Source organism: Lissotriton helveticus, chromosome 6 (genome assembly GCF_964261635.1).
Source record: "Lissotriton helveticus chromosome 6, aLisHel1.1, whole genome shotgun sequence".
NCBI lineage: Eukaryota > Metazoa > Chordata > Amphibia > Caudata > Salamandridae > Lissotriton > Lissotriton helveticus.
Window position 1 is genome coordinate 1,893,022,887 of NC_136067.1, and position 14,147 is coordinate 1,893,037,033.

Consider the following 14,147-nt stretch of genomic DNA (forward strand, 5'->3'; position numbering starts at 1 on the left):
TATGTATAAATAAATGTAATAGTAGCAGTGCATGTATGACTACATGCAGTAGTCAGTAGGAGCAAGTGTACGAATAAGGAATAGTAGGTGTACATAGGATTAAAAGTATGTCTGGGAGTATGATTCGGAGTAAATAGTATTAAGAGTAGAATAATACGATACAAATCTTTTTGAACTCAAGAGTAGAATAATACAGGAGTTGGAGCATCTGTCTAGATGAAGTAAAACGTAGAGGGTAAGACTAAATCCGAGTAAGCAAAAACATTTGGCAGCGACCATGAAAGAAGCTTACTGTCATGTGGCGCTTGCAAAGTTCTGGCACTTTCTAAAACTTTGTTTAATTGATATTGGTTAAACCGATCAGCCCAAAGATAGATTAATGAAGTGTTTAAAAAATTGATATGACATTGTAATCTTGCCCAACGCTCTATTAGACAAAGTCAGTGGTGTGTTACTGCTGGAAAGGAATTTGTCGAATTTAACTACATCCAAACTTCCCTCGATGGAATCTACTCGATAACCACATTGGAAGCCAAGAGGCCACACACGGTCATTAAATAAACATAAGATCGCGTACTGCCAGCAACGCAAAACGCACTTGGCAAGAGAAATGTGGAAGCATAGCTGGAATTCCTTTCACCAAACCAGAGAGAATATAGAAAAAAACAGATGCACTGCCTGACAAAAGCCTGTCAGCCTCTAAAAGGAAGCCCACACCTATTCACTGAAATCACATAAAGGAAACAAAAAGAAAAAACCTACACTGTAGTAATGTATGCAGACAAGAAATACATAAGTGATGTCAAGTTTACAAACGCCAGCCAACAGCTTTCCACCCCCCCCCCCTTTGGATGCTAAAATATGTATGAAACCATTCCTGCTGTTTAATGCGAAACATTAGTTTCCTGAGCTAATAATTTCCAGATTTTCTATTGGATTTTGTTTAAAATCATCAGAAGTACCCCCTAGTTTAAAAAAAGCAAAACAAAACATTGTTCTGTCTTCTATTGGAAGATAAGTTGCTTAAAAAGAGAGACTGGCCACGTCCCAAAGTGCAGTTTAAACATGCAACTAGGCAAAATGCCATCACTCGAATTGTATGAAACCCCCCCCCCCCGCTCCAAGCTCCCGTCGACAGTCCTGTGAGCTGACCAAAGATACAAGAAACACTCACAACAAGTCTAGTGGCTGAGGGGGGGCTACCCCAGGGTCTACTCTTTGTCTGCTAACTGTGTGTTTCACTGTGTCACAGGCTTTGTTCCAGACTGGCTAAAATAGGGCATATGCCCCCCACCCCTTTAATAAAAGGAAGAGGCAGGGATCCTGATGATCTGACCATGTGTGCACAGTTTGCAAGTGACATACCGCGAATGTCCTGAAACCCTGCTCAGAGGTTCAACTCAACCTTTTCTTCTCTAAAAATGACCTCCTTGTTGAGCTTCAATCTGACCCAAGATCACAATGCATCACGGAAACAGCATTTCTAAAGCTAGCTCACAATGCACTTCACAGTCTAGGTAAAGGTGGCTCGTTGACCCATCAGCTGAGTTTTGATCACTCCACTCTGTTTAATATTCTGAAAGATAGAATGAGCCCAAAGGGAGCCGTCCTTGGTTTATTTTCTTTTAACCTTCGGAACCTCTCTCCTTTTAGCCATTTCTTCCCTCCTCCAACCCGCCCCACTACTCCCGAACCCAAATCAAGTTGCTGCGACAGAGTTCTCGTTGTGAGCACTAATCGTGGCCGTGACTTGACTCTATACACCTCTGATGGTGGACCGTAGCGTAATAGTTGTCGTTGGCCAATAATTTAAATAGGTACACATAACCGCATTGGTCTCTAAGGAACTCAGCATCTGCTCAAGCTCTTGGAACGTATTAATTCATTCAACCCAGAAAATAGTTTCAAACTATTTTATGTCAACAGTGTTTTGCTTATTGTATATGGCAGGCTACCCCTCTTTTTCTATTGCTTTATCTACTTTATGATTAATACACCCAGTTTCCATTTTATTTATAAACCATTCCAATGATTTTTAACATAACAACAACATGACATGTCATATCACACAGTGCATCTATCAATCATTGGCAGTAGCTATGGAAGACCATATTGGAGTCCACAAAGAGGATTTGTGATGGGTAAGAATACAGCATATTCTGCGTCCAAGAATATATCAAGATAGATCATTTCTCAGGACAATTTGAACAAGGTCCACACACATCTTTGACGGCGTTCATAGACGGCCATGGGCAGAATAAATGGGAGCACCTATCCTTCCTTCACAGCCTTCCTGCCCTAGTGGGGTCTTCGGGCGGTCTCCAGTGCCTTGCTCTCCCCCTCTTGGCTAGTATCATCCTGATATTGATCAGCATTCTAAATCTCCTCCCATATTCCAGATCTTCTGCCAGCCCAAGTAGGGCTGTTTTGGAGGACAACTCGATGTTTTAGCCCATACCTCAGACTGTACGTTTGAGTGATCCCAGCCCAGTACCTCTTAATCTGCTCACACCTGCAAATTGCATAGAAGAAATACCAGTATTGGTAAAGCGCACAGCTACCTCCGGAGAGGTGTCCCGGCACTGGGGGTCGTCTAGAAGATTAAGCGAGCTATTGCCCAGAGTCACATGGTGCTGGGCTGACCTGCCGCCACCTCTGGGGATCGAACCTTGAACCCCGTGGTCCGGAGTCCGGCTCTCTGGCTGCTGCGCCACACCTCTTTCACTATGTATGACACCTAGAACAATTCAGTGAGGAGTTCCTTTCATGCTCCACACCCTTTCGGGAGCATAGCACATTCCATGTAAAAACATAAGGCATACCCGAGCTGAGAAAGCAATTTCCCTTGGAGCACCTTTGCCTCCTTCCACCTTTAGGGACTTATGACAACAATCCAGTTCTACTAATGTAGCCGACATACCAGTTTCAGTGTTCACCATTATTACAGATAAATATTGCCCAAAAACATTTTTGCCATTCTGTATTTAAATCTATATATAGATGAAATGGAAAATAGAACTTTTTCTGCGCAAATCTCATGATGGCCAGGCCAGTGACTGTGCAGATTAACAGGTAAGAGAGTTCAAACAAATATTGGCAATACCAATAGGTCTGGTGTTGTCTGCCAGCCTTTTGCTTTGTTAGTGTTTGTTCTTTGTCATGTTTTTGCAAAAGTTTATTAGTGGGGAAGCAGCTCTCATCCGTCTAAAACAATATTTACTAAAAGCAAACATGTTTTATGTTCTCAGAAAGCACACATTGCCATAGTAGTTACTGGCACATTAGAGAACTATCCTGTATGTGGCTTTTCTCCCTGTGAAAGGGCATAATGATGTCACTGACAGTGAAGTAAGCCAATGGCTGAAGTGGGCTCACCAACTGTCCCTTGTTAAATGCTATAGTGAGCAGAAGAAAAACGTGAATGGCACAGTAACAGACCAATACCCCTAGAAGTAAGAATATTTTATATATATTATTTCCACAAGAATCCCGTTCAGAATTCACAATAAAAACTCACTCACAGGTTTCAGTTTCTCCTTTTTCTTAGTTTAATCCAATTTAGCACACGAGGATTTCACAAGGACAACCAACGCGTTTCGCTATATCAATATTATATATATTAGTAGAATCAAAAGGACTTGGCAGCCTCAGACCTGAAAAGGGAGGTCTCCTAATAAAGTGTGAACCGCTGCAGATGTGCATGTGTTTGTGCTTCAGTGCTCATGTTTGCAGATTATCGATGCATCCTTTATTGGGAGTTATAGGATTAAAACATGTCTGTCATCTAAATATAAATGTCCCTTTATCTGCACATAAATATAGGAATATACAGTTTTAACTTCATTTTTTCACAAAATAAACATGAATTAACACAGATGAAATGAGCAAAAGACAGAGATGGATAAGTTCAGCAGAAATGTGAAAAAAATACCTACCTTGGAGTACAAATTATGGGTTTTATAACCAAAGGGTCTGTCTTATAACCAAAGGGTCTATAACCTATCACTAGAACTTTGCATTGTGTAATGCACTCTATGCCCCTTTGTCTAGTCTGCAGTACAGAAAACTGCCAATAAGTGAATGAGCAGTGACAGTACATGGCATTTGCAAACAATTTTTATTTTTTTATTTTTTACAGGGACAGCTAGTTAGTGTCTTGTCAATTATTCTACATTGCCCCACTGTCTTGGTGTATTTGTGTAACATCCCTTGTTTGCAGTTGGAGCATGGTTCCTTTAAATAACCTTGTCCGATTCCCTCAGTTTTGGCAGTATGGCGAGTGGGTGGACGTGGTCATCGACGACAGGCTGCCCACCAAGAATGGAGAACTGGTCTTCGTTCATTCCAAGGAGGGCAACGAGTTCTGGAGTGCCCTGATGGAGAAGGCATATGCCAAGTAAGTAAGCTGGTATCCAGGAAACCTGCAAGGGTTTAAAGAGTTCCATGCTTCTCAACTTTTGAATTTCACACTGTTTGTGAGGATCTGACTGTCACTTTACCCAAAGATCTGACTATCACTTTACCCACAGTTTTCTTTACAATGTCCATTTTAAAAAAGTTTTCACATGTGTATCATTTTGTGGTACATTTTGTAGCTTAAGTGTTATTTCGACAAAGTCTTTGCAAACTAATTTCGCTAATCTTTTTATTAGTAATATGGAAATTTGCAATACATTTGCATAGTTTAGTAAATTAGTACGAGTAACAGATGACACTAAGACATTAAAGACACCTTTCAATTTAAAAAAAGATAGCAACATGCAGGGTTTTAAGTTGGATGGAAAAAGTTGGGGTCTTTATAAGGGGCATCGCCTACTAAGCAGAATTAGCATTCCTTTTCAAGCGGCAGGGCCGTTTCTACCATTCGACAAGACTAGGCGGCCGCCTAGGGCGGCAAAAGGGAGGGGGCGGCAAAAGGGGGATTATTTTATTTATTTGAACCTACGAAAGTAAAGCTAGGTGGCCGCCTAGTCTTGCCTAATGGTAGAAAGGCCGTGCTCCTCCTGCAACACTTCACTACGGAGATGAATGAAAACCTGCTTTGTCTTTCCGCCCCACACCTCCCTTTGTTCAGCCCCTAGACTGTGACCTCAGCTCCCAGGGCACAACAATGAGCAGATCCCCGGGGTCTAGGAATGATGCCAAGCCGCCCGGGCCCTTCGGGGCATTTGCTCTTTGCAGTACTGTCAGTTTAACTGGCTCCTTTATTGCTGAAAAAAGCTCAATTAAATAAGGGGTGGGTGGAATCTACCAACCAAACTTCGCTCTCTTCTTTCTCTGGTGGGCGGTAGTTCCCACTTTCAGTTACTCTAATATTTCGGATTTCCTTGGCTCCTTTCACGAAGCGCCCTTTTGGGCTTTGTGGTGCTCGAGACATCCCAATACCGGTGTGAGAACTTTCAAATTTTTCTCACCAAGGAGCTGAAATAAAATGGATTTGGTCAACTTGGTTTAAAAAGTTATGGGGGAACTTCTCATCATCTCTGCGCAGAGTTCCAACCCGGAGGAGAGGGCGAGCACCACCTCATGCTTGGCTACTCACGTGTGGAAGTTATCACGGTGCTAGGTCTGCGCCGGAGCTATTTCTGAACCCGTATTCATATTTTTCTTTAATCGCTCAGTACCTTTTTGAAGACATTGTTGGAAGGTTGAGCTGAGTAACTGCGTGCCGATTGCCTCTTATCCTGTAACCTTTACGCATTTAATTACTGGTAACTGGTTAATGGCTTAACAACTGAATGATTAGAGATTTTCACTTAAGTTGGCATGATCTTTAACATGCCTTGAACTATTCAAAGGGGTTATTGTTCTCTTTCGGAATTCTGGGTTGAAATATTGGCAGCTCAGGGAACTTTGCGCCTGTTGTCATAATAATAGGCTGTTCGTGCCTGATAAAAATGAATGTGTCCTCATGATGTAACGTAACTTGTGCTTGTGTAAAGCGCTCTGGTACCCGATACTTTTGGATCAAGTTAGCGCTATATAAAACGCTGAGAAAAAAAAAAAGAACTGACCACTAGCCTAGTGTCATGCCCGATACCGTCATCTGGTAGGGACTGTTTAGGCCAACGTCAATGTCCACGCTGGTATTTTTTAACCAGTGCTTACCCTGTTAAAAGTAAGACTACAAATCCCAGAATGCAGTTCACAGGTGGCCGCAAACCCGGGATTGGTTAAAGGTGTTCCACCACATGGAACCACTTGTAAACTATGGTGAAGTGTGCATTCTGCCTTGCACCGGCTCAAATTCTGGTCAGGATTACTCTTATAGCGGTACCACGCACAAGCTTGTCAATAACTTCTATTCACAGCGCCAAGAAGCAGTTCATTCTGTTGTACGCCAAACTTTATTAACGTCTTGCCATAGTCTCTGATTAGCGCAGATTTGAGCATCATGAACTATAATCTCCCTGACATGGAAATCTTTTAATTGTTGTGATCAGCCTCTTTTAAATGGATACAATGGTAGATGATAACTATCTTAGGTGCCTCAGTGAAAGAAAAAAAACAAGCAGGGCAATACCACTGGGTCTGGCCTTGTAAGATGGAGCAAGTTATTACTTTTGTTGTTTCTGGTTTTGAAAACGAGGTGCACTGGACGCCTCATGGTATTTAAACAAAAGGCTCTATTGGGCATCGGTGTACATAGTTCTGTGAGTGTATGGCTACCGTAACGGTCTGGCCTGGGCCTTTCGTTGAGGTCGTTTGCAGGACTGACTGTTGTGATCGTGTTTCCTGATAGTAAATGAGAGTAACATGGAAGTGTTTTGCAGTAGAGGGTGTGCCTCTCTAGCCTGGATGACTGGGGGAGAGAGTGATTGTAGTAAAAGGGAGGGGGCGGCATTTTTCAATTCTCGCCTAGGGTGGCAAAACACCTAGAAACGGCCCTGTCAAGCGGTGTGGCCTAAATAATTGAGGGTGCGGCTTTAGCACAGAAACTAACATCCTATGCTTCCCATTTCATACTACCCAGTCAGTATTTTGGTTCCTCTCTATGAATTTTCTGTTACCTAATCCAGACATATCATACAGTAACAGACATGCACCTTAAAGCCAAACCTATTTGCTTTGCCAGTGCTTATTAGCAGTGTCCGATGAATAAGATACTACAATGATTTTGTTGTAAATAATTGAATATGAAAATGTTTCGGCTTGGAAAATCAGCAGTCCTAGCGCCATGAAACCGTTAGGTAAAAGTGCGCTTTATAAATGTTTTTAAATTCAAATTCAAATATGACTGTGAAGTAAACATTACTAAAGTCTGTGGACGGGTTAGTGGTGTTCAGAGTGTCCCATCTCTCTGTTTCTCCCCTTCACATCTCTTTCCACTGCAGCCACTCAGTTAGAACTATACGCCTTTTTCTTTCCACATCTTTGATACCTTCCATCTCCATATCTCAAACCTCACCGCTTTCCTCTTAAGCACCTGCGTTTCCCTCTCTCCTGTTTGTACTTCTTTGCATCTTCTTAGTTTTACTATACAACTACACACACAACACTTTTTCCTTTCGCCCTGTTGATATTTCAACACCCGCATGCCTCCTTCATAAGCTTCATGGAATAGCAATTGGCACATATGACCATTGCTCTGCGCGAGCTGCAGGGGTCATGGGTATATGCGCGTGTATTCTGCACATCTTGTTGACCCACTGACCGGCATTGTGAGAAGCTTGCACTGCCTTCAGTCTTCACTTCAGAACTGTCATTCGCAGCTCGTACAAACCCCCACCAGTGGCGGTTCCCTTCGCTAAGGCAGAGGTGCGTCACCTCAGCTCGTTTAATATTTTATAGGCGGGGCTGGGCTGTTACAGGAGCAGGGGGAGGAGGAGTGGAGGGCACTCAAGTGCGCATGACGGAACAGTCATACGCACTTAGCATGTTCTCCACCTAGCTGTATTGCACAACCGGGGCAGATCAGTCACGATGATGCTATCATGCTGGTGACAGCAGCATCTTGATTGGCTAGATGAGTCTGAAAGCATGTGCTTCCTGCTTCTGGAGTCGACTGAAGCAGACCGAGAGGCGGCAGCCGGCCTGCAGGTAAGTAATTATTTTTTTTCCTTCTCATCAGCCACCCCCGTTAAGTAGCAGCCGCCACTGCCACCCACAATCTGAACTCACAGACACTTGGAGGCGATTCAGTTCCCAATACACACATTCGCTAAGGTAATATGCACAAAATCCTGCAAACACTCTTAGGAAATGCAAGATTAAGTCAACAGCGTTTTTGTCTGCAAAGTTAATGACCTCTAGGGCCCGATGGGGACTTGTTGCAATGTCAGTTTTTAGGTTTCGACCTGGCGAAAAGCTGTGCCGCGCAGCTTTTCGGCACAGGTCGAAATCTTTTGAGTTACACTGTGTGCTTTAGTTCAGCCTCTCTCTTCCTTTGGCTAGCTCCATAAATGGAGGCTAGCCATTGGAAGAGAGAACTGTCCGTCATTTCTCGAGGCGATTGGTGGGCGTTTCCGACGATTCTTTCCCTCTCCACCCTTTTCGCATCGTCATTGTGGCCGTGGGCGGGGCTCATTTTTTTTTTTGCCGTCCAGGTTTGTTTTGGCCATTCCCGGCCGACCACCGCCGGAGAAAGTCCAGGTGAGTGCTTGTTTCTTTAAAAATCGCGAGTCTCCCGCGGGCAGCGGGTCTAGTACCATGTAGGGTCTCGAACTCTTCCTTTCTCGTCACTGGATTAATGCACTTGCTGGAAACATCAGTGTAACCGGTGGTTTATAAAATGCGAATCAAGTTTTTTAATGCAAAACAGTAGAGTTCTGTTTCAAATCATGTATAAACTGTGTACATCGAGCCGAAGAATCATATGCGCCGTACAAAAGCATGTATGTCTTTTAACGTCATCATTTTCTTTTTTTTAATGGTTGGGCCTTTTAAATCCTCTCGGCTGAAGTCCCTTCTCGCTCTCTCGTGAATACAAGTATCGCGCCTCGCGCGGGCATCGGTAGCATTTCTAAGTATATTCAATGCCAGGGTGATTCACGCGCTGCGGAATGTTGGATAGCCAGCTCGCCGCCCCCCTCGCCACATAACAGAGATGTCCCTCCCCCGGCATCGCGCCTGGTTCTAAACCCCGATAGGCCCATGGCGAGAAAGGATGGAAGTAGTCGGCAACCCGATAACTTTACTTCACAATTTAATGATAACATTAGTTCATATTTTTAAAAACACACCGAATGCAAGTTTAGTTTGCATACACGCAATTAGATATTACTCTCAAATATCGTAAATATACCTAAAGAAATGGTATAACTCGTGAGTGCTAAATTTGAAGGGGCGCCCTCCACCTTATCTATAAAATAGCCACCACACAGTTTACAGTTTATGTATCGAAGCGTTGGTGAAATAAACGTTCTTTAAAAGAGGGCTAGATGGTCAGAGACTTGAGGTGTAGGTGAGAGGGACAGCTCAACCCTCGTCGCATGAAAGTGAGCTTGCTTGAGCTTCATTGCTCAATTGAGTCTGCAAAAAGAAGTTATGCTGCGTGATCTTTGCAGCTGGTGCACAGGATTATACCATATAAAGTACCCCACAGACAGCAGAGGCGAACCTGTCTGATGATGTGGGGAGGCTTGAAATAATGGAACCCTCTATATCTATTGTCTTGTTTGGTTGCTTGCAATGTGATTAGTTGAGCCCTGCACATCAGTGACCAGGGCCCATTCGGCCTGTTCATTTCTCTGCCCGATTTAATACTGGGCAACATTTCGTTTATGCCGGCATTATTTTGCATACATTGGTGTTATGCTTGCTATGTAGAATTCCATAAATGACTCTATTATGCCTGCGACAGATAACTATACGCTGTTTGTGGCAAACATTAAGCGCATGGGAATGCGCAGAAGCAGAACGTGATCAGCTGCTGTTTGCGGTGCTTGTGTTTTTTTGCTCAAATTTTTTGCATGAAATGTGTGACGGGTGGACGCAGTTCATGCTAAATTATAGTAGCAAATTCTAGTTTTGCATTTTGCATAAATATGCATAATTTCATGTAATTTTTCAGAAATATTATGTAATTACGCATAAATTGCACACATTTTGCACACCCTTATTTAATACCAGATGGAATGCAGTCTGCAGCTCAGTGCTCAATCTGAAAACTGCGATCACTCTCCAGTATCCACAGGAGGTCTAGGTTTTATAAAGTTGTACGTTATCAAGTTCAACTGAGGTCAAAGGGTCCGACCCCTAGCTGTGCAACTTCAACACCCCAAGGGTCCGGTGCGGAGATGGGGTGTGCCTGCTATAAAGTGCTGCAGGACAAATGGGGTGCCCTGGGGAGATGCCATGGCTCTGCCTGTGACCCACATCTTCTTTGAACAATGTAGAGCACCTGAGGCAGTGCAGGAACTCTGCTATCAAGAGCCTTGGAACTTGTGTAACTGGAGGGGTAGCTGTGCTTTTTGGGAATTAACTAACTTTTGGATAGCTCTGCTGTTTGACGCCTTAGGTATGTTTAAACAAGTGTTCGAACTGTGGCCTGCACTGTGTGGATAGCTCTTGCACTTCTCAGACAGCACCCCGACTTCTCAGTCTTACTTCTCATGTAACACCCCTCATCCCTGCTTCTCATCACTACTTCCCCTCATCTCCCCTATGTCACATCCTTCTATCATGCCTAGTTCTCGTGCCTATTTCTCATGCATCATCTTTACTTTTGATCCCTATTCCTCATCTATCAACCCCTGCTTCTCATCGCTACTTCTCCTCATTACCCCTACTTCTCATCCTTGCTATTCATCTTTCACCCCTACTTCTCATGCCTATTTCTCATGGATCATCTTTACTTTTAATCCCTATTTCTCATCTACCAACCTTCACCACTGCTTCTCATCCCTACTTCTCATCCTTGCTACTCATCTTTCATCCCTACTTCTCATGCCTATTTCTCATGCGTCATCTTTACTTTTGATCCCTATTCCTCATCTATCAACCCCTGCTTCTCATCGCTACTTCTCCTCATTACCCCCACTTCTCATCCTTGCTACTCATCTTTCACCCCTACTTCTCATACCTTTTTCTCATGAATCATCTTTGCTTTTAATCCCTATTTCTCATCTATCAACCTTCACCACTGGTTCTTATCCCTACTTTTAATCCACAAATCTTCACCACTGCTTCACATCCCTACTTCTAATCCACCAGTCCTCATCTCTACTTCCAATCCACCAGTCCTCTCCACTGCTTCTCATCCCTACTACTAATCCACCAGTCCTCACCACTGCTTCTCATCCCTACTTCTAATCCACCAGTCCTCATCTCTACTTCCAATCCACCAGTCCTCTCCACTGCTTCTCATCCCTACTACTAATCCACCAGTCCTCACCACTGCTTCTCATCCCTACTTCTAATCCACCAGTCCTCCTCACTGCTTCTCATCCCTACTTCTAATCCACCAGTCCTCATCACTGCTTCTCATCCCTACTTCTAATCCACCAGTCCACACCACTGCTTCTCATCCCTACTTCTAATCCACCAGTCCTCACCACTGCTTCTCATCCCTACTTCTAATCCACCAGTCCTCATCACTGGTTCTCATCCCTACTTCTAATTCACCAGTCCTCATCACTGCTTCTGATCCTACTTCCAATCCACCAGTCCTCATAACTGCTTCTGATCCCTACTTCTAATCCACCAGTCCTCACCACTGCTTCTCATCCCTACTTCTAATCCACCAGTCCTCATCTCTACTTCCAATCCACCAGTCCTCTCCACTGCTTCTCATCCCTACTACTAATCCACCAGTCCTCACCACTGCTTCTCATCCCTACTTCTAATCCACCAGTCCTCATCTCTACTTCCAATCCACCAGTCCTCTCCACTGCTTCTCATCCCTACTACTAATCCACCAGTCCTCACCACTGCTTCTCATCCCTACTTCTAATCCACCAGTCCTCCTCACTGCTTCTCATCCCTACTTCTAATCCACCAGTCCTCATCACTGCTTCTCATCCCTACTTCTAATCCACCAGTCCACACCACTGCTTCTCATCCCTACTTCTAATCCACCAGTCCTCACCACTGCTTCTCATCCCTACTTCTAATCCACCAGTCCTCATCACTGGTTCTCATCCCTACTTCTAATTCACCAGTCCTCATCACTGCTTCTGATCCTACTTCCAATCCACCAGTCCTCATAACTGCTTCTGATCCCTACTTCTAATCCACCAGTCCTCACCTTTGCTTCTCATCCCTACTTCTAATCCATCAGTCCTCATACTGAATGTAATATTGTCGAGCTGCATTGGTCTGTGTTGCACAAAATGCCTTATAACTGAGTTCTATGATATTGACGTACTTGATTGTTTTTACCAGTTCAGAAAATTAAAAAAGGTTGTTTTTTTTTCTTTCCCATACTGTGTTAAACGAATATCATTATTTAGAATTTCAGTAACACGTTGGCCGAGCTCAGTAGACAACAGATCACTGACGTGCTAGTTTTTTGGTCTTAATGTTTATAATAGGCACTTTTTTTTGTTGATTAAGGCCTTTTTGGATTCTCACAGGAATCTAAGTGGCCCAGAGACTGGCGAAAAAGTCAAGACTGCCTCTCGCCTGCACCACAGGCCGGGCAGGAGCTCCCCAGAGGGGGTGTGGAGCGTGTCAGAGCCTTCCTGTAGGGGAGGGGCAAAGGGGAGTGGTGGTTCCAGTGTGTAAAGCGTACTACAAGGCCCCGCCCTTGAAATGTCAATAATATAATGATGTGCCTGCTTTCTGGGGCCGCCCTGATGATGAAACCTGAGCCATTGACGGTTGACTGGTTGTTGATTAGCATCTCAAACTGGAGTGCGCTATAGAGCGTTGATCGAAAGTACATGATCCCCCTCTCTGGTGAGCTCTTACGGGACTACCTGTTGTTTTTGGGTTGACCTTGACTAGATGAAAGGGTGGGTTGGCCGTGCCTGGATTTGAACCCGTGACATTCATATCATCACTATGAACGATGTTGGTTCAAGCCTAAAGAGTCAATGCTTAGAATGCCAACGCCATGCGTGTAGAGCGACCGCCCTCATTTAAAAATGTGCCATAAACCCACCCCTGTCGCACATTTCACTACATAACGAGTAACAGATGAGGTGCTGTGGTTAAAAGTTCCTGCGTGAAGCTCCGGCGGCATGTGGTGATGCAGTCGGACACTGCTGCACATTTAAATACTGTTCCATTGGACTTTAGACTGGAGGTAGTAGCGACTGGTGGCGGTGGATGCAACAGGTTGCTCTAGGATCCTCTGACGTGTTTTGAGCCACTGTCATTGGTTAATTAGTGCCAGTGTTTGCCAATGATCGGCACCGTTGCTTGTTTCTAAACACCGACAATTATTTAGAACAGTAAACCACAAGGCGACGCTGTCTCTCTATTTTTTAGCAAACCAATGCTATGTACTATAAAAACATAAATAGAAATAGCACTTTGGGGCCTTTCCTAAAGCTCGGGGCGACCTGGAATTGTGCAAAATGTCAGCTTCTGTAGGTAATGCTGCCACAGTAATACAGACACTGGCATTTGGAGGAGCTGTGGTTAATGCCAGCTGCAGTGGCAGACCTCTGGCCCTAGGACTTTTATTTGTACAAATGAAACTGGGGTCTCTGCAATATTTGTGATGCAAATTCAAGGCTTCAAAGTATGATGTTCACAATAACCAACACCCTCACATAAGAACATGCTTAAAACGATCCCTACAAATGAAAAGTGATTGTAAGATAACTGATTTATAATATGCTTTTCTGGCATAATTCCAGCCAGAGTAACACAGTGTGTGGGTGAAAGAATGGTAATTGCACTGCTTTTAGCAAAATTGAAACATCACCGTTTTTCCATTTTATGCAAACTGCAAGGACTTCCCGTCCATGCTGGCCCTGGAGGGTGCGTCCCAACGGCGGGAGGGGGGCTGTGTGTGTCTGTGGCTCTGTGTGTGTGTGTGTGTGGCTCTGTGTGTGTGTGTGTGGCTCTGCAGGTATGTATGTATGTGTGTGTGTGGGACCCTGTGCGTCTGTGTGTTTGTGTGTGGCATTTGCGAGAGATTAAGCTATTGGCATTGTAAATGACAGTGCCATTTATTTATCTGTTTTGAAAACCAACACATAAATAACAAGCATTAGAAATGCAATCGGGCTCGGATTTATTTGAGTTTGAGCTAA

The 14,147-nt window shown here is 44.0% G+C and overlaps 1 protein-coding gene across 1 annotated transcript in view; it reads left to right on the forward strand.

Moving 5' to 3' along the window:
• Positions 1 to 14,147, forward strand: part of LOC144763859 (calpain-2 catalytic subunit-like) — a 238,017-nt gene that overhangs the window by 109,857 nt on the left and 114,013 nt on the right. Inside the window, exon 4 of the mRNA XM_078649841.1 lies at positions 4,263 to 4,396. Coding sequence (XP_078505967.1) covers positions 4,263 to 4,396 — 134 coding nt within the window. The remainder of the gene's footprint in view (positions 1 to 4,262; positions 4,397 to 14,147) is intronic.